Raw genomic sequence first — 21,451 nt, forward strand, 5'->3', positions numbered from 1 at the left:
TTATAGATAAGAAGATGAAGTTTTAAAAAATGTATGCCTCAAAACTATTTAAAATGTTTTTTCTCAAATGAGAGCAGATAAACGTATAAGTGAGTTAATGACGTTTGACAAGCAAGAACACTAAAAGTGCAGGTCACTCAAATAAGCAGACACCTGAAGGGATCTTAAAATCTTTCAAAAACTTCTTAAATTTACCAACGGGAAAAAACTACCTGGAAAGTGTGTGAGTCTTTATGGGCAGGTTTCACAGGATATGCTCAGAAGTGGTAAGCCCATTGCAGGCAGATGAGCTTTTCATTCATTTACTCTGTATTAATTTTGGTTGCTTACTATAAACAAAGTATCATAATAGAAATTATTAGGTGTCTTAAGGTATGCCTCTTGTTCTCTTAAGTGATTTCATAAAATTGCTTAAATTGGTGAAATCATAAAATTGGTCAAAGAGTATGTCAGTGTCCTGTCAGGAGACAGAAACAACAACAGTGATTTTGACAGAGAATTTGATATTGAAATTGCTGACTAGGTATTAACTGAAAAGACAAAAAGGAGCAGTAAGGTAATATAGAGGTAGCAACTGCAGGAAGCAGCTATAACTCTAGGACTGGGAGAATAGAGAAGGGGGTAAGAAGCTTGGAGGAAAGGCTATGTGGAGCCAAAACTCATACCTCTGGGAAGGGTGATGCTCAACTAGCGTGGTTGTCTCTAAGATCAGAAGAGATCGATGGGGCTGGGGCCCAGAATTTTCCAAGGAGGTTCTGGCTGCCTGCTGCTGGTGATTCTTAGGGCCATGATGATGCTGGTCCTGTGTTAAGAAAATCTGCCAACCAGAATCAACTGGCTACTAGAATGAACTGCAGCTGGGTTTTTGGGTTGCACATTCAGCAAAGGGAAGCAAAAACAGAACTAGGAAGCAAACAGGAAAGAGTGTCCCATCTTTCTCCATAGCTTCTCAGTCTTTTTGTAGTACTTCTTTATTGGCATAGCCTAATAATCCAGCTGTAAAGGAAAAAAAAAAAATGTGGCTCACAGAGTCCCAACCCCAGGTTCACAAAATGGAATATAGAAGGGTGAGTTTGAAGCTGAGAAATAATGGTTCAAAAACTGGCAAGAGGAAAAATGAATTTACATATGTAAATAATATAAGTGTAATTGGAGCTATACAATTATATTAAAGTAATTGGGCAAGAATATATCTTAGCAGGCAGAAATAGAGCAAAGGATGAGAGATTATTTTACCTGGAGGAGATAACTTATGAGAAAATTACAAGATTAGGTAAGGGAGATCACGGGACAGATCTGGGTCAAATCAGGTTTCTGCTATTCACTAGCCTTGATGCCAAAAGTGATTTCTTGTCTCTGGAGGCCTTGATTCTTTTGGCATTGAAGACTTTCGGTTGGATCAAAACTATGTTTTAGGAAGATTAATTTAGGGCAGCCATTTTTATCTAATGGGACACATAAACTAATTACTAAAATTCTGTAGAACACCAAAAAAAAAAGGGTGTTTTTTTTCTGATCTGACCAAAAAAAAAAAAAAGTTTAATTTTGATTCATTTACACTGGATGGCTATTGTTGTATTGACTTGTCATTTTTTATTTGACAATATAAGGGAAAAGAGGTCAGTGCCTGTAGTCAGGTATTGCATGTTTTAAAAATTCTTGTGGCACACTGGTTGAAAAATGTCTGATTTAGGGAGTATCTGGAGTTGGGGGGGGTAAAGAGAATCAAATAAGGAAATTTCTTTGTGTTTGTGTGTAACAGAGAGAGAGGAGGATAGATAGGGACAGACAGGCAGGAAGGGTGAGAGATGAGAAGCATCAGTTCTTTGTCTCGGCTCCTTTGTTGTTCATTGATTGCTTTCTCATATGTGCCTTGACTGGGGGGCTGCAGCAGAGCAAAGTGACTCCTTGCTCAAGCCAGCAACCCAGCACTCAAGCTGGTGAGCCTGTGCTCAAGCTGGATAAACCTGTGCTGAAGCCAGTGACCTCTGGGTTTTGAACCTGGGTCCTCTGCATCCCAGTTCAATGCTGTATCCACTGCGCCACTGCCTGTTCAGGCTAGGGAGATAATTTCTTTCTTTTCTTTTCTTTTTTTTTTCTGTATTTTTCTGAAGTTAGAAGTGGGGAGGCAGTCAGACAGATTCCCACATGTGCCTGATTGGGATCTACCTGGCATGCCCACCAGGGGGTGATGCTCTGCCCATCTGGGGCATCGCTCTGTTGTGGCCAGAGCCATTCTAGCATTAAGGTGGAGGCCACGGAGCCATACTCAGTGCCTGGGCCAACTATATTCCATTGGAGCCTTGGCTGTGGGAGGGGAAGAGAGAGAAAGAGAGAAAGGAGAGGGAGAAGGGTGGAGAAGCAGATAGATGGGCACTTCTCCTGTGTGCCCTGGCCAGAAATCGAACCCGGGACTTCTACACGCCAGGCCAACACTCTACCACTGAGCTAACTGGCCAGGGCTAGGGAGATAATTTCTTAAGTAAGGTGTTAGGTTTTCCCCCTTACCCCCACATACAGTTTTCTTAGTAGAGCAAAAGTTTTAAATCCAATCCATTAATAACTTTCAGAAAGTCTTGAATTCTTGAATAGAATTGTATGTTTTTCTTTTTTTGGAGGGGGGTTTGATAAGAGATTTCATATATAATTTTCATCAAAATGAAATTAAATCAATGGTTAAGATGTTTGGAATTTAGCAGACCATTAAATAAATATAAGTAAATTATCCAAGATTATATGATGTACTGTCATTCAATAAATTTATGGACAAGGCATTTACTATACTGTATGCTGAACATTTAGTGGTAAAAGAGATAGGTAGAGAGGTAGGCTACCAGTTTTCATGGTGTACAGTCTGATGACGGAGACATTTATTTCTGTGATTCTTTAATCATTGACTGACTGTGATACAGTTAATAAAGGAAGGGTTTAGATTAATACAGGGGTCTCAAACTCGCGGCCCGCCGAACAATTTTGTGCGGCCCGCAGACTAATCCACAAAGTTCAAAATATTTTGGATAAAATTAAGTAAGCCTAGGGGCCTACTTGTATTTTTCATTTCTCTAGCATCCTAGCTAGATATTAGCTTAGTTAACAGCAGTTGTGATGCAAACTACAGTTTCTGGTCGTTTTGTGACACTGAGTAAACTGCATGTACGATTGTGCTTGTTGTACTGATTTTTTTTTTGTTTTCAACTGCAGTGAGAAAAGTGTTGCATAACAGTTTCCTTTTGTAGACCTAGTGCGGCCCGCCTAATGACTGTGATCTTGCTCTGCAGCCCACATGCTGAGTTGAGTTTGAGACCCCTGGATTAATACAAGAGTATATAATAAGGAGCTGGTCCTGATCTTCATGAGGGGGAGAAGAGTCCTATGTAATGCTGCCCTTATGAAGTGATTTGTGCCAAGATAGAAGAGTTGAAAAAGGAGTTAACTTGATAAAAAGAGGCTGAGATGGTGAATTTGTGGAGTTTTTAGCAAAATTAGATTGGCAGTATAACTTATTCTCCATTAGGTTCCTTAGTGGATCATTTTAGGGCTCTTAGGCTGCTCTTTTACTTCATAAGGCACATTGAACACTTAGCAGCTAGCTTGTGGAGGGCAACACAAGTTAAAGTTAGGGGAGCCAATAATGATGGAGGCCAGTGGTCCTCACATTTCATGTTTACCCAGTTAATTTTTGACTTGATGTCTTAATTTTTCGTGTAATGTTGAAATACAGAGTCACAAAGGATAGTATTTACTTTTACTGTGGTAAAATATTTGTAACAGAATTTACCATTTTAACCTTTTTTTTTTTTCTTTTGTATTTTTCTGAAGTTGGAAGCTGGGAGGCACTCAGACAGACTCCCGCATGCGCCCGATCGGGATCCACCTGGCACGCCCACCAGGGGGCGATGCTCTGCCCATCTGGGGCGTCGCTCTGTTGCAACCAGAGCCATTCTAGCGCCTGAGGCAGAGGCCACAGAGCCATCCTCAGCGCCCAGGCCAACTTTGCTCCAGTGGAGCCTTGGCTGCGGGAGGGGAAGAGAGAGACAGAGAGGAAGGAGAAGGGGAGGGGTGGAGAAGCAGATGGGCGCTTCTCCTGTGTGCCCTGGCCGGGAATCAAACCCTGGGACTCCTGCACGCCAGTCTGACGCTGTACCACTGAGCCAACCAGCCAGGGCCATTTTAACCATTTTTATTGTACAGTTAAGTGGCATTTAGTACTTTTTGTGCAACCATCACTGCTATCTATTTCCAGAACTTTCTCATCTTTTCAAACGGAGACTGTACTTATTAAATAAACACTAACTCCACATGCTTTCCTGCCCCCATCTCCTGGCAGCAGCTTTTCTACTTTTTGGTCTCTATTAATTTAACTGTTTAGGTACCTACGTTGTATTTGTCCTTTTGTGTTTGGTTAGTTGCACTTAGCATAATATCTTCAAGGTTCATCCTTGTTGTAGTATATACCAGTATTTCATTCTTTTTTAAAAAAATAGACTTTATTTTTTAGAGTATTTTTAGGTTCATAGTAAAATTGAGCACAGTTCCCATGCTCCTGCTCCCACAAATGTACAGCCTCCCTCACTGTCAGCATACCACACCAGAGTTACACATTTTTATATTGACATGCCTTTATCACCCAGAGTCCATAGTTTACATTAGGATACAGTCTTTTATGCATTCTGAGTTTTGACATGTATGTAATGACATGTATCTACCATGACAGTATCATACAGGATAGTTTCACTATCCTAAAAATACCCTGTGTTCTGCCTCTCCCCCCTACCCCCCTGATATCTTCATGGCTTGGCTGCTTTTTTTTTTTCCTTAAGTATTTCCTTGTATGGGTGTCTTGCCATTTATTTATTCACCTACTGAAGGACATCTTGGTTGCTTCCACATTTTCATTTTTAAGGCTCAGTAAAATTCCACTGTGTGCATATACACTACTTTGTTTATCCATTTGTCTGTCAGCAGACATTTAGGTATTTTCTACCTTTTGGCTATTATTAATAATGCTGTTAATGAACATTGGTTTACAAATACCTGTTCAAGTATCTACTTTCAACTCTTTTGTGTGTATCAGGATATAATTTTGGCATTATTGCAGATACTGACATTTCAAAGATTCAGGCTAGTTAAGTGGTCTCTAAGAAAACTTTATTTTTGCACTCATAATTTATTAGTTTATGTGGCGATTATTCTAGTGAGGTAGTTCTAATATGTACTGGGAACAGATATAGCTATGTTTTGCCTTTTGCCTGCAAATCAGCTTGTGAGAACAGATGTCTACTGCTGACTAGAATAGTCCACTAATTGAGAAGATTTTCCATTATGCAGAGAAATTAGTTTCTTTTTTCAGAGGGAATAGAGAGCTTTGATTGATTTAGCTAGTTAAGATTAAGTGGTAGTTGGGTGGTTGGGAATTTATTGCAAAGTTTATTAGAAAAGGCTGGTTTTTTGTTTATGGTAGTGACAGAGGTTTTTTTTGTTTATTGTTTGTTTATTGTTTTACAAAACAACTAATTAATAGTTCAGACAGATGTAAATGATGACATTTTAGAAAAATGTACTAACAGATAGATTCTTTTTGGGAATCTGAGGACGGAATAAGCTACAGAAAAGTGAGTACTTAAGAAAGCGGAAATCAAAAGGATGTTTACTTTCATCTATAGAAGAAATCTGGGCTCTATGTCTCCATATAGTTAAATTGAACAGACATATCTGTTAAGGCTAAGCATCTGGAACAGCATAAAAGGACCCCTTTGAAGATCCAGAATCTGAAATTTTTAAGGACAGGTATCACTTTGGACTTCGGGAGAGTTTTTTTTTCTTTTTGGAGAGGAGAGTAGAGATAGGCCGACTCCCACATGCACCCCAACTAGGATCCATCTAGCTACCCCAGTTTGGGCTGATGCTTGAGTACCAAGCCATTTTTATTTTTAGTGCCTGAGACTGAAGAGTTCAAACCAACCAAGTCCTGGGGCTACACTTGAGCCAGTTGAGCCACTGGCTGCGGGAAGGGGAGAGGTGGAGAAGCAGATGGTCATTTTTCCTGTGTGCCCTGACTGGGAATTGAACCCAGGATGGCTATATGCTGGACCAACGCTTGATCCACTGAGCCACTAGCCAGGGCTGGCTTTACTCTTAATGCCATTTATTTAAGACAATGGTTCTCAAAGTGTGTTCTGTGACACACACACACACATACCCCAGGTCTATAAGAGCAGAACTATTTTCACAATTATATTAAGACATTATTTGCCATTTTCATTGTTCTGATATTTGCACTGATGATACAAAAACAATGGTAGTTTTTACCAAACTACAGCTGTCTTGGCATGATTTAAGGCAGTGGCACTAAACAGTACTAGTACACATTGTATTCTTCATCACCATGCACTTACAGATTGAAATAACATGCCAGTTTCACTTTATAATGTCCTTAATAAAGCAGTGAAAATTACTAATTTTATTAAGTCACAAACAACCTTTGAGAACATATTTTTAAAAAAATTCTCTGTGTGATGAAATGGGAAACGTGCATAAAGTATTTCAGCAGCATATGAAAGAATGATGGTTGTGTCGAGGAAAATGTATGATTATTCTACTTATATTTTGCTATGATGGACATGATTTTAACTTGAAAGAAGAGATAACAAACTGGTTAGTCAGACGTGGGTGTTTGGCAGCTATTTTCTCAAAAAAAAAAGTGAGCCTATTCCATGAAAGCAGCTGATAGTATTTGTGCCAATGATAAAATTTGAGTGTTCAAGCTAAAATTAATATTTTAAAGAACTTGTAGCTACCACCTGAGTCCTATCCATGTATTTCCTCCCTTTTTGCTTTTCACGTCTTAATGGTAAAATTCCTAATTTTTAGCTGAGCATCTGACTACACGAAAAAGAAACTACTATAGATTTCCCAGCTTCTTTTGCAGCTAGGATTGGTCGTGTGGGTAATTTCTATTAAATAAATACCTCAGACTTTTTCCTCCTGTATCAGACTTGTAAATTGAGTTGTTGGCCAATTCTACCTTGATTTATACCAGAGACATGTTAAATTCAACATACCAAAGTAGAATTAATTTTCTGGATTTCTGTATCTCCTTTCTGCTATATCATCTCCATTTACCTAGTCACCATTGTAGATAAATCCTTGATTTCTCCAATCCCCACCATCCCCAAATTCACATACAGATATACATTTAAACAAATTTCAAATTCTGCTAATTTTTATTCTTCCTAAATTGTCTCCCCATTTTCTAGTTCATGTCAGTGTTGACCCTGGTTCTTGCACTTATCATCTCTTGCCAGAATTGCTGCCATAGTCTTATAACTAACTGCTTCTTTATTTATAGTCTTAAGACTCTCATTTTCCCTATCGATCCACAGAATCATCTACCTCAAATACGTTTTCACATTTCCTGCAGAATTAATTTCAGTGTCCTTAGCTTCCAGCTCTCTGATCCCATTTGACCTTTCCAGGTTTTTTGTCATCTCTTGCCCTACATTTGATGCTCTGATAGCACAAATTTCTTTTATTTTTCTTCCTTTGTGTTTGTGATTCCTCAATACTGTGTCCTTCTTTGCTCATGCTTCATGCAGGATTAATTTTTTTTTTATTGGTTTGAGATATTTTTTATTTCATTTATTTGTTTATCTATTTATTTATTTTTAGGTGAGAGGAGAGGAAGATAGTGAGGCAGACTCCCATGTGAGCCCCACCTGGGTTCCACCTGGCAACCTCATCTGGGACCAATGCTCAAGTACTGAGCTTTTTGTAGTGCCTGAGGCTGGTGCTCTCCATCATAGCTATCCTCAGTGCCCAAGGCCACACTCTAACCAATTGAACCACTGGCTGTGGGAGAGGAAGAGCAAGAGAGGGGGGATGAGGAGGGGGGCAGAGAGGCAGATGGTTGCTTCTCCTGTGTGCTCTGATTGGGAATCACATCCGGGATATTCATACACTGGGCCAGTGCTCTTACTAGCCACTGGCCAGGGCTGAGATGTTTTTTATTTTATCAGCTTTATTATTTCTAAACATGAAACAGGCTCTGCTGTTGAATATACCATAGTCTGAAATGGGTATTTATAGTCCAAGTTGCAAGTTTTGTTTTTATTAAGGTATTCTAATTGAAATGTCTTTCAATTTTGAAGGAAATGTGTTTTATTTGGCTAGAAAAAACTTGATTTTCATATGTCAGTTATAAAATCAAGTCATTTCAGGATAGTGCTTATCTGGATCAGTGTCTTTATTTCACGCATATGGAAACTGTGGCCAGGAGAAATGAGTGATTCTTAAGTCATGATTAGTTAGAAGCTGAGTCAAGGTTTTCTGTGACCTCCATCAAATATAAGTATCTGCTTTTTTTTAAAAAAAAAAAAAGCCCATTGTGTATTGGACTATGTTAAGTCTTCTTATCTCCAAATACTTCAAGATTACCAAGCAGTGTTATAGAGGCCTTTACTTTTGTGTGAATAACAACTTGGGTAATGAGCTGAGTATAGTATACAGTCTAATCCAGGGGTCCCCAAACTACGGCCCGTGGGCCGCATGCGGCCCCCTGAGGCCATTTATCCGGCCCCCACCGCACTTCCAGAAGGGGCACCTCTTTCATTGGTGGTCAGTGAGAGGAGCATTGTTCCCATTGAAATACTGGTCAGTTTGTTGATTTAAATTTACTTGTTCTTTATTTTAAATATTGTATTTGTTTCCGTTTTGTTTTTTTACTTTAAAATAAGATATGTGCAGTGTGCATAGGGATTTGTTCATAGTTTTTTTTTATAGTCAGGCCCTCCAATGGTCTGAGGGACGGTGAGCCGGCCCCCTGTGTAAAAAGTTTGGGGACCCCTGGTCTAATCCATGACTTCGTAACAGTCCTTATTCCATAATGAATGGTTTTACAAACCTGTGTCCTAAACCTTGCCTTCATACCTATCTTCTTGGCAATTTATTCTAGAAGAAAATAATTATTGGCTCGTGGATAGATTGTTTTAAGTATTCTAAGTGAAGTAGGCATGCTAGGTACCTCACTTTATAGATGTGTGTATCTTTGTTTTTAGCATCAAGCATTGCACGATTCTCTCCAATAATGTAGACCATCTCTTACTGAATTTAACACTGTCTGATATCATGGTCTCCCTGGCAAGTGTCTCAACTTTGCAAAAGGATTCCAATTGGATAGAAATGATAAGAAAATTTGTGACAGAGACCCTTGAAGATGGCTCTAGGCTAAATAGCAAACAGCTGAACAGATTGCTTGGGGTATCGTGGAGATTAATGCAGATACAATCAAACAGAGGTAGGTGATGCTGCTTTATCTTTATTTAAGACAGGAACTCTTATGCATGCTGTTTACGGTCTAGCTTTAAATTGATAACTTTCAAATGTTCCATGTAGTCAATTTAGTTACATTTGATTATAAAAGGTAGATAGCATAATTACAAAGGGCTATACTTGAACTCCGAAATAGTTATGGCTCACAGCATCCCTTTTTCAATGGATATGTCCCTTTCTGAAGCAAACTGATAAGATTTCTAGTAGATTACAGAATTGGTGTAAGAAGAGGTAGATATTATTAAGAGGAAATGCTGTCGAACCTAATGAAGTATCCTTTTCTGATCTAGTTGGACTAGTTTTTTTTTTTAATTGAGAGGAGGGGAGACAGACTCCCTCAAGCACCCCGACTGGGATCAACCCAGCAACCAACTAGGGGGTGATGCTCTGCCCATCTTAGGCTGCTGTTCTGTTGGCAACTGAGCTATTTTTTTTAGCATCTGAGGCAGAGGCCATGGGGTAGTCATCCTCAGCACCCAGGGCCAAATAGCTTGAACCAATCGAGCCATGGCTGTGGGAGGAGGAGAGAGAAGAAGAGCGGGAGTGGTGGAGAAGCAGATGTTCGCTTCTCCTGTGTGCGCTGATGGAGAATCCAACCCAGGACATCCACGTCTTGGGCCAACTCTCTACCACTGAGCCAGTTGGCCAGGGCCAGTTTGACTAGAATTTGAGAGCTTTTTCTTTTATCCTTACAGAAGGAATCCTGCCAGTCACTATGTTTCTTCTAGCTTGAAGTTACGTCACATTAAGACAGTTTTCAGTGTGACTTACTAATTTTCTCATTCAAAAGCAAAGCTTTATTCTTTGGTTTCTATCTTATTCACCTTTTTGATATCCTGGTTTTTGTTTTGCCTACTTAGATTTGTCCCTTAGGAAAATTTATAGTATAATCTATGGTTGGTTTAATTTTTATATTAGTCAGGCCATTGCTGTAGGATTTTGATGATAGACATCAGTTTGTAGCTAAGAACGGCTTTGTTATAGGAACAAAGAAAATTACCTCTGTACTTTTAGAGGTATTTGGGGGTTGTTGACAAAATATTTTTGATTTATGTGCAATTGTTTTTCTCTGTTTTTAGAGGCTACAGAACCTCTCATCAAGGCAGTTTATACATTGTATCAGCAGAGAGGCCTTATTCTTCCAGTTCGGACTTTGTTACTGAAATTTTTCAGTAAAATCTATCAAAAAGAAGAACTGAGATCTTATAGATTCAGGTAAAGTTTTATTTATTTTGCCTTTTTATTGCCTAGTTATTTTGTAATCTATTTAAATAAGATTATATGGTGATTAAATTTTTGGAGGAGTTCACTCTTTATCCTAGATGGTTACATTTAAGAAAAGGTATAAACCTTTATGAAGGAGCATGCCTCTTTAAGCATATATTTCCACTTATCTACTTGCAGCGAAGGGATAGTTGTAAAAACCTACAACAGCCTCAGCCTTTTCTTTTGCTTCCCATAAAAATGTGGAGATTGAACCACTAGTGCTTACTGACATTTGGGCATATGTAAGAATGAAGGCAATAGAAATGAGAGAGTTTCTGGCTTAGTTTGGTGGTGCTATCAGTGAGACAGACAACACAAAAGAACTAAGGAATTAATTTTTTGATGTGAAGAGTTTGAAGTTTATTTGGGATAGTCAAGAAGAGATAGCTGAAAGAGATTTTGGATTCCTTGGCATATGGGAGTAGGGAGTTGTTGGAATATATATTGCTCACAAAAATTAGGGAATATTTCAAAATGAATATGAAATGATAAAATATCCCCTAATTTTTGTTAGCAGAATTAGAGGATATTTCAAAATGAATATGAAGCGATACAATATCCTCTAGTATTTGTGAGCAGTGTATTTAAGTCTCTTACTATAAACCAGATGCTTTTCATAATTTTTCTGAATAATTCTAATAGTATTGCGATGAAGGGGGTAAGTACTGTTACTCCCATTTTACCAAGGAAACAAGCTTAGGTTAAATAAGTTGGTAGGTGTCATCCAACTAATGAGTAATGGAAGTAGCTGAAATTTTAAATTCAGATCTGTGGTGACAATGGTCATGCCTAAATCACTAATTTCTTGGGGGACAGTAAAAGTGATTGCTGTTGTCTGAGCTTGGAGACATTGGAGCTTTAGTAGGTATACTAAAGAACTGAAATAACACAAGTTCACAGCAGTTTAGTGTGGGGGCACCCTACAATGAACGCATTAGTAAGTTAATACATATAGTGCAGGGGTCCCCAAACTACGGCCCGCGGGCCACATGCGGCCCCCTGAGGCCATTTATCCGGCCCTTGCAGCACTTCCGGAAGGGGCACCTCTTTCATTGGTGGTCAGTGAGAGGAGCATAGTTCCCATTGAAATACTGGTCAGTTTGTTGATTTAAATTTACTTGTTCTTTATTTTAAATATTGTATTTGTTCCCATTTTGTTTTTTACTTTAAAATAAGATATGTGTAGTGTGCATAGGGATTTGTTCATAGTTTTTTTTTTTATAGTCTGGCCCTCCAACGGCCTGAGGGACAGTGAACTGGCCCCCTGTGTAAAAAGTTTGGGGACCCCTGATATAGTGTAATACTTAATAGTGATTAGGATAAATAGAACATGAAGAGTTAAGCAGTGTCTGTCTCTTAGGATAAAAATATAACTTAGTGCCCCAAACTTAGTGGGTAAAACCTAGAAAAATGCTACAACTAAATAAATGCTGCTGGCACTCTTATTGGCTCTCAGATGTTTAAATGGGTAAATGTGTTACTGGTAGATGATTTGTCACTTTATGAAGTATTTCCATTGAAAATTTTTTTTTGTTTAAATTTGTTTCTTGTCTGTCGAATTATACTTTATTTTGTTCTTTGGCTTTTCTTAGATATCGTAGTAAAGTGTTATCCCGTTGGCTGGCTGGTTTACCATTGCAACTTGCTCATCTTGGTTCCCGAAACCCTGAACTCTCAACACAGCTTATTGATATCATCCAAACTGCTGCAGCACGAGCAAATAAAGAATTACTAAAAAGTTTACAAGCTACTGCTCTTCGAATCTATGGTAAGAGTTTGCTTAACTGTAATAGGTAATCATTGGTATACCTTGATTTAGAAAAGATGTTTCTATGCCTGACCAGTGGTGGCGCAGTGGATAAAGCATTGACCTGAAATGCTGAGATTGCCGGTTCGGCACCCCAGGCTTGCCCTGTCAAGGCACATACAAGAAGCAACTACTATGTATGGGTTGAGGCTTCCTGTTCCTCCCTCCTTCTCTCTCTCTCTTTCTCCTCTCTAAAATCAAATAAATTTTAAAAAAGAGAAAAGATGTTTCTAAGGGAAGCTCATTAGGTTTGCCTGTCTTTAAATTATCATAAATCAATTCTGCCATGATTAATTACCATAACAAAATCACCCATCAAATAGTAAATTCATTTTCAATAGTATGTATTCTTTATTAGTTTCAGAAGGTTAACGGTTATAGGTGCTTCTTGCATTCTTAAATTGACTTTTAAACTACCTGTTATTCTCAAATTCAAAACTGATCAGGTATTTTTTAAATTCCTTGGAAGCTTTGGTGGGAAATGATAGTACTTCTTTAATCATAATGGATATCTTGTATGACTTCCATATTTTAATACTTCTTCATCCCTGAAACTACTTCATATATTAGGCAAAAATATCAAAAGCATTCTGTGATATATATATATGATATATATATATATAGTTTACATTTATATATATATAGTTTTTATATCATATATATATATATATAGTTTACATTTATTATTAAGATATAATTTACACCTGACCAAGCAGTGGCGCTGTGTTTAGAGTGTCATACTGGGACACCGAGAACCCAGGTTTGAAACTCCGAGGTTGCTGGCTTGAGCATGTGGTCACAGACATGACCCCATGGTCGCTGGCTTGAGCCCAGGGTTGCTGGCTTAAGCAAGGGGGTCACTCGCTCTGCCGCAGCCCCCCCCCACACACACACACAGTCCAGGCACATATGAGAAAGCAGTCGATGAACAACTATGGAGCCGTAACAAAGAATTGATGCTTCTTATCTCTCTCCCTCCCTGACTGTCTGTCCCTATCTGTCCCTCTCTCTGTCTCTGTCACACACAAAAAAAGACAATTCACGTTACCATAAAATTTGCCATTTTATAATGTACAATTCGGTGACTTTTTAAAACCCATTCCCAAGGTTTTGCAATCATATCACTATCTAATTCCAGAATATTTTTATTACCCCCAAAACAAACTACCCATTGATAGGCCCTCCCCATTCTCGCTTTTCCCAGCTGCAGGCAGTGACTCATATGTATTCTGTCTCTGGATTTGCCTATTCTGGACATTTCTTTTCTTTCTTTTTTCTTTTATTTTTTAAAGTGAGTGGAGGGGAGATAGACTTCTGCATGCACCCTGACCAGGATTCACCCAGCAACCCCTGGTAGGTGATGTTCAAATCAATCCAGCTATTTTTAGCACCTAAGTCTGACGTGCTTGGAACAGCTGAACTATCCTCAGCACCCAGGATCGATGCTCAAACCAATCAAGCCACTGGCTGCAGGAGGGGAAAATGGAGGGGAGGGGAAGGGAAGCAGATGGTTGCTTCTCATGTGTGCCCTGACTGGGAATCAAACCCGGGACATCCATACACTGGGCTGATGCTCTGCCACTGAGCCAACCAGCCAGGGCTGTGAGCATTTCTTATGAATGGAATTGTGCAAGATGGGGCCTTTTGAGTCTGGCTTCTTTCACTTGGAGTTTTTTTCAGGATTCATCCATATTGAAGCATATATCAGTATTTGATTTCTCCTTTATTGCTGAGTAGTATTTCATTTAATGTATATACCACTTATATTTGTCCATTTATTAAGTGATAGACCTTTGGTTTGTTTCCACTTTTTGTTGGGTGTATTTTAAAATCTGTTATTAGTATTGCTTGCATGTAGGGGAGTATGTGTATATGTATGTGTACATATATAAACAGGGCATATTGTTTTAGATTAGGTTGGTATTGTAATCGTCTCTGTTTAGCAAAAGTGCTAGTTTTTTGTTTGTTTTGCTTGTGTCCAATCTCTACCCTCATGAAAGTTCTTATTTCAAACAAGACAACTTCGATGTTATGAAATTATAAGTGTCAAATAAATCTATTTTTACAAAAATAAGGGTTACATTCAATGTTTTACTTTAGAAAATAGCTTAAGCCATACACATATGCTTTATGATAAAACTTCATGAATTGATATGTTGGAATTCAGTATAACACAATAAAAATAATCAGTCTGCATATTAATTTAATCTCTGCTTTGTAAATCTTTTATAGTTGAATTTAATATGTCCATCTACCCCACTAGATCCACAAGAAGGCACTATGGTGGTTCTCCCAGCAGAGTCTCAGCAGTGTTTGGTCCAGCTTATATATTTTCTACCCAGTCTACCTGTTGATTTGCTTTCTCGGTTAAGTCGTTGCTGTATTATGGGAAGACTCAGTTCAAGTTTGGCTGCCATGCTCATCGGGATACTGCATATGAGGTAGCATGCTCAAGTGAGCTGTATTTTAAGTGTATAATCCTTTCCCTCTATCTCTTCTTGCAACTTGTGAATCATGATAGGCTTTTAAAATCACACCTTACTACTACCTTCATTTGCTCTTAATGCAACAACATAGTTTTCATTGTTAGTGGAATAAGTAACAATAAGTTAGTGAGTAAGTGGAATAAGACTGTTTTCAAGTTATTTTTTAGTCATTTCTCAAGATAGATTGGAATAAGGGTTGCAGTTATCAAAAGCATGTAGTAAGGGTTCAATGGCAGGTGAGAGTTTTGTGCTTCAAATCTTTGTTGGTATGGACTTGTGATACAGACCTTCTTTTCAGGGATCTCATACTTGAACGTAGCCAGTGAGATAAGTATGTGGACTCAGACAAGGAATCATTTGAAATCTGGTGTGTGTGTGTGTGAAATATAAAATTTACCAGTTTTAAGTATACAGTTTCAACTGTACAGTGGCATAAGTACATTCAGATTATTGTGTGATCAGCACCACTGTCTGTCTCCAGAACTTTTTCATCATCCTAAACTGAAACTTTACCAATTATATAACTTCTCATTCACCCTGTCCCTCCCTGCCACTGGTACCACTATTCTGTGTTCATGATTTTGATTATTCTGGTACCTCATAAGTTGAATCATACAATATTTGTCCTTTTGTGTCTTGCATATTTCATTCAGCATAACTCTTCAAGTATTATCCATGTTGTAGCATGTGTCAGAATTTGCTTCCTTTTTAAGTCTGAATGACATACATCATTATATGTATATACCACATTTTGTTTATCTCTTGATTTCTTGGTAGACACTTGATCGTTTCCACCTTTTGGCTATTGTGAATAATGCTACAAATATTGGTGTATAGATACCTGTTTTAGTCTCTGTTTTTAATTCTTTTGGCTGTGTACCCACAAGTAGAATTGCCGGATCATATGGTAATTGTTTAATTTTTCAAGAAACTGCTGTGTTATTTTCCACAGTGCCTTTTCCAGTTTTCTCTGAAAGATTTTATACCTAATGTTTCATATTGTGCATGTTCCAAAAAATCTTTAAATGCCTCATGTTTGTATCATCATCACACACGGTATTTTAGTATTCAAAAATATTTGTTACTGGTTGTGACTCATGGTCAGAGTCAGATATGGTTTTAGGCAGAATTGACATTTAGGCTGTAACTGTAAAATTTAAAGATGAGCTTCCTTATGGCTTCTTGTACAGATTCCTTATCCTAGTTAAATAGGAGTAGCTCACTTCATTAGTAAACTATTTATCTTTGTTTGCCGGTCTTTTCATACCAGTTTAGAACATATATTTGAAACCAGTCACCCAAAGTATGCTGTATAACTGATAACCTTTCCTTTTAGCAGAAGAGAGCTATTTGCAGTGTGTTTTTATATGTAAAAATTCAAGGTTTATTTCTTTGTGCATGTGCGCAAAGAGAGACTTGGTCTTATTTTTAAGTATTTTAAACATTTCTTAGTTTCCCAAGTGTTTCTTTTTTAGAAATTAAAAACCTGCTCTTTGTCTAGTGTAAGCAATTATTTTATGCTAGGCCTTTGAAAAAAATTATTTTTCTCCTTTAAGTGATTTTGTGTTTATTAACTTCCAGTAGAGGGCACTCTCTTCCTTTGATATAACTAACGGAGGGTCTGTTTTAACATTCAGTTAAAATCAACTTTTGAACACTTACCTTTGAAAGTGGTTCTCTTTGGAGATTTGTGGTAACTTGAAAAACATTAATTTACAGATAACGATAATAGGGGTTCATAATTAAATTAAAAGTTGATTGTCTTTGTAGTTAAAAGTCCATGCTTTTTAGCATTTGCAGAGTGTCACTTCTCTCTCTGTACATGTATGGTTTCCAAACTCCTCTTTTTTAAAAAATAATACAAAATTAGGACTTTTCAACTTTATCAAGCCAATGGCATTATTGCGTCGCTTTCCCTAGATTTAGATTTCTTTTATTTTTTTTAAGCGAGAGAGACACGGGGGGACAGACAAGAAGGGAGAGAGATGAGAAGCATCAATTCTTTTTTTTTTTTTTTTTTGTATTTTTCTGAAGCTGGAAACGGGGAGAGACAGACAGACTCCCATATACGCCCGACCAGGATCCACCTGGCACGCCCACCAGGGGGCGTTGGTCTGCCCACCAGGGGGCGATGCTCTGCCCCTCCGGGGCGTCGCTCTGTTGCGACCAGAGCCACTCTAGCGCCTGGGGCAGAGGCCAAGGAGCCATCCCCAGCGCCTGGGCCATCTTTACTCCAATGGAGCCTCGCTGCGGGAGGGGAAGAGAGAGAGAGAGAGGAAGGAGGGGGAGGGGTGGAGAGGCAGATGGACGCTTCTCCTGTGTGCCCTGGCCGGGAATCAAACCCCGGACTTCTGCACGCCAGGCCGACCTTCTACCACTGAGCCAACCGGCCAGGGCAAGAAGCATCAATTCTTGATTGCGTCACCTTAGTTGTTCATTGATTGCTTTCTCATATGTGCCTTGACTAGGGGGCTCCAGCTGAGCCAGTGACCCCTTGCTCAAGTCAGCGACCTTTGGGCTCAAGTCAGCGACCATAGACCATAGGCTCCTGTCTATAATCCCACGCTCAAGTCAGGAACCTTGGGGTTTCAAACCTGGGTCCTCAGCATCCCAGGCCAACACTTTATCCACTGCGCCAGATTTAGGATTTAAGAATAATGTTTAGTTTCTTTTATTTATTTATTATTCATTGATTTTGGGGTGGGGGATGGACATAGATCTGTTCCTAAATGTGCCCTGACCAGGAATTGAACTGGTAACTTCTGTGCTTCGGGTTGATGCTCTAACCAACTGAGCTATCCAGCCAGCGCTAATGTTTAGTTCCCTTCAAAGAACATCAATATGATGAGGTTATTTCATATCTTTGGTTTTCTCTTCAAAATATCCCCACCTCTTCTTGATCATGATTATAAACTAGCTTTTTTCTCTTTCACTTGTACTATTATAATAGTCTTGCTTTTCAATCCCACCTATTTTGTTCAATGTTGCCAGATTAAATTTCCTGAAATATTTCTTTAATAATTTCTGATTTTGTTTGCTACATTAAAAACTGTATATAGAGTTGCTGTACCTACCTTTTTCCCCACCCATTTAGAATTTTTTAGAGTTCAGTTTTTTCCTCATACCATTATACTTGTGTTGTTCCAGTGGCCTTTGCTCAGTCCTATCTTCTCTGCCCCTAGTTTTTTTTTTTATAGCTGGATTGGGGAACATAATATATAAATGTTAAAAGTCTGTAAGAGAAATGAGAAATTCGTTGGCAAAGGAGTTTGGCTTGGTTTTAAGTAAGATGAATACATGAGCTGGTCTTCAAGGAGCAGTTCCCGTTTACTTGTGTCCCAGCATAATAATACTCCGAAATGTTCCGGTTTGGACAGTATATCTGGGCATCGTAGTTTTAAGGACAGTGTGATCTATACTGTCTTTTGTCCAAAATAGATGCCTAAATGGATTTGTACCCTTTTTAGCCACTAGATGGCACAGTTGATTCCTACTTTCAATGGGTTAAATACAGTTAACAGTAAAAATATTAAGCACTTCTAAGTTGAATTAGACTCTCCTAATTTTGTCTGATATTTATTCAGATATCTGTGATGAAATTTTTAGTCTTAGCTTATTGGATCTGATCATTCTCAGCCTTTTGCTATCTTCCTGGTTGACATATGCTCTCTTCCTTTTCAGCCTTATCTTAAAGGGAATTTTTAGAGTCACTGAAAACTGAACTCATAGCAGAAACCAGATAATCATTGTTTAATGAGAAACTGATTTACATTTGGCTGTTCCCTTGAGTCCCCTTCCATTACTTTAGCTGCACTATTGTTATGTTACGTAGACTTAGTTAAAGCTTTGCAAAGTGTAGGAACACATAGTTATCTTAAAGTGGCTTTAAGTAGAAGTATTCTTGGCCTGATTAAGATATTTTGGCTTAGGTAGGAAACTGGAGCTTGTTTAAGCCAAATAAGACTTCATAAAAGTCAAGTAGTAAGTATATAGCAACTGAAACTACTGAAAAGCAAAACTTAATCTTGGCTCCTTAGAACATGATTTTCAAATGGTGTCGAAATTTTCTAAATTAACCATATACTGTGTGGACCAGTTATACTTTTTAGTGAAATATAACATAAATATAAATATGTTAGAAGTTAAAATTTCTGTATCATGGTAGATGAGCCCTTATATATAAATTAATATATACTAGAGGTTTTGTTAAAGTTGTTCAGACTTGTTTTTAATAAAGAGAAATGGTTATATATTGTGTTATTATTCTTGAGTGTTCAAGTTGGTCACTTTTGGTAATAGTTCTCCTATGGTTTATTTTAGATCATCATTTTCTGGATGGAAGTATTCAGTTAAAGACTCTTTGATAAGTGATGTGGATTATTTGAGCTTCTTATTCTCAACACTTACAGGTAACCACATTCACCTGTTAAGGAAAGGAAAAAATTGATGAAGATTATCCTAAAATTTACTGTCTTATATGGTTGGTTCTAAGTTTTAAGGATGATAAACTATCTTAGAATGATTTTTATCAATTAATAAGTAGAAATCTTTGAGGGAATTGTGTTTTCTTTTTCTTTTCTTTTTTTTCAGGTGAGAGGAGGGGAGATAGGCAGATTCCTGTATGTGTCCCAACCGGGATCCACCCGGCAGCTCCGTCTAGGGCCAATGCTTGAGTACCGAGCTATTTTTAGCACCTGAGGCTGATGCACTCCAATGGAGCTATCCATTGAGTTTGAAATATTAGTACCTAACATTGTCAGGCTCTTGAGGCAGGGAGATGCATGATCCATCTTTTATAGTACAACTACCAAAATCCTGGGATTACTTAAATGTCATCATTGTATTTTTCACTTTGTTCTTAGTCTTATTTCTCAACTTCATTGTTATTTTTGTTTTCGGTGAACTGACATACCTGACTTTTATTCATATAGCTAGAGAAAGCCCAGTTGGCATACTTTTAGAATTGATGCATAGAATATTCATTCAAAACATGTTTAAAATGTTTAACTTGATAGGAAGAGCTTCAAATATAGATTAGTCTTTGTTCTACATTCCATTTTCCCTTAAAGCAAATTTAGTAAAATGAATCTAGAAGTGTTGGAAATTGGATTGTTTAAATGATTGTAGTTGTTCATTATTTCAGTTTTATACTTGGATGAGTTTTATACTTGGATGATTTCAGTTTTATACTTGGATGATGAAGATGAGATTCTTTGAAATTTTTTGAAGTCTTGGTAATTAGAAGACTTATATATAATTGATATGTTAAGTTAGATTCCAAAGAGAATTTGACAGGTTTTTATAGGTGAATCTAGCAAAATAAATTATATATAAAAGATAAATGTAGACTCCTACATGTTTGTTTGATAGTTTTGTATGTACACATTTGAGATGGGGTGGGGGCTTTTTTGTTTTAGTAGTACCTGTTGAAAGATTAGTGGTTTTAGAAAACTCATTAGGAGTCAGTAGTGTGATGTGGATCAAACTAGATGATGCCTCTTTAGGCTATGTTCATGAAAGTAGAGTGATCTGAACATCAAAGCAGAAAGCCACGGTCTTACTGACTACATTGCTGGTATTCTGATCGTTCTGAGAGCTATTGTTCAGGAGGGACTTTGACAAATTGTCTATGTAGGACAGGCCAAGTGTAATAGAGGTGGTAAGAGAATCAGTAGTTTGAAAGGTTATGATGTACAAGAATACAGTTTGGTATGTGTGGAGTATATTTTACTTGTTCATTTGATTTTTTAAACCTATCATTTGGAAAGGTTATACTTTTTACCTTTTATAGCCCTCTGTATGAGGGGTAAACCTGTTTCTTGTTTTATTATAGTTTAGATCAGAGCACATGTGCTTTTATCTATAATTACTGTCTCTATTAATAGCTCCTCATTTTTAAAACACTACATGAAATGCAGAAATTCAGAGAAACAGGTAGCTTAGAGAAGAATTTAACTTAGAGGTACATGTTATCTCTTTTTTTAAATAAATAACAAAGAATGTCACTTGCTTTGTGATTTATTTTTTTAATTTGACTTTTTTGTACCCAAATTAGGGTTTTCAAAAGAGGAGTTGACTTGGCTTCAGAGCCTTCGAGGTGTTCCTCATGTCATCCAGACACAGCTTTCCCCTGTGTTGCTTTATCTCACAGACCTGGATCAGTTTTTACACCATTGGGATGTAACAGAGGTAATAGTGCATTTAAAAAGAAATTCCTGGCTATTAAAATTAAGTTCATCAACCACCAATGGTTAGAATATATTAGGATTGCCTTGTATGAGATATTCTTAGAGATGATACAAAGTCGTTTATAAGACATGATCCATGTTCTGAAAGTGTTAATGATCTTGGCTAGGAGATAAATGTTTCTAAACACATGTCTCTCTCCATATGCTTTTCATTATAAATAATGCCACTAGAATAAAAGTAGCAATTGAATGATAGAGATGATTTTATTTTCTTTATGAAGCACAGAACAGATAAGATAGATACATCTAGGAAAAGAGGAAAGGCTTCTTGGAAGAGGAGGAATTTGACTTAGGTATTGAGGGATGAATAAGACTTC

General features: G+C 37.7%; 1 protein-coding gene across 2 annotated transcripts in view; it reads left to right on the top strand.

Moving 5' to 3' along the window:
• TEX10 (testis expressed 10) overlaps nt 1–21,451 on the top strand; it is a 53,042-nt gene that overhangs the window by 12,829 nt on the left and 18,762 nt on the right. For both annotated transcript variants that reach the window (XM_066367558.1, XM_066367556.1), the window contains exons 6-11: nt 9,054–9,292; nt 10,407–10,542; nt 12,186–12,361; nt 14,664–14,841; nt 19,207–19,295; nt 20,942–21,075. In XM_066367558.1, the coding sequence (XP_066223655.1) occupies nt 9,054–9,292; nt 10,407–10,542; nt 12,186–12,361; nt 14,664–14,841; nt 19,207–19,295; nt 20,942–21,075 (952 nt within the window). The remainder of the gene's footprint in view (nt 1–9,053; nt 9,293–10,406; nt 10,543–12,185; nt 12,362–14,663; nt 14,842–19,206; nt 19,296–20,941; nt 21,076–21,451) is intronic.

The sequence above is a fragment of the Saccopteryx leptura genome, chromosome 2 (genome assembly GCF_036850995.1).
Source record: "Saccopteryx leptura isolate mSacLep1 chromosome 2, mSacLep1_pri_phased_curated, whole genome shotgun sequence".
NCBI classification, from domain to species: domain Eukaryota; kingdom Metazoa; phylum Chordata; class Mammalia; order Chiroptera; family Emballonuridae; genus Saccopteryx; species Saccopteryx leptura.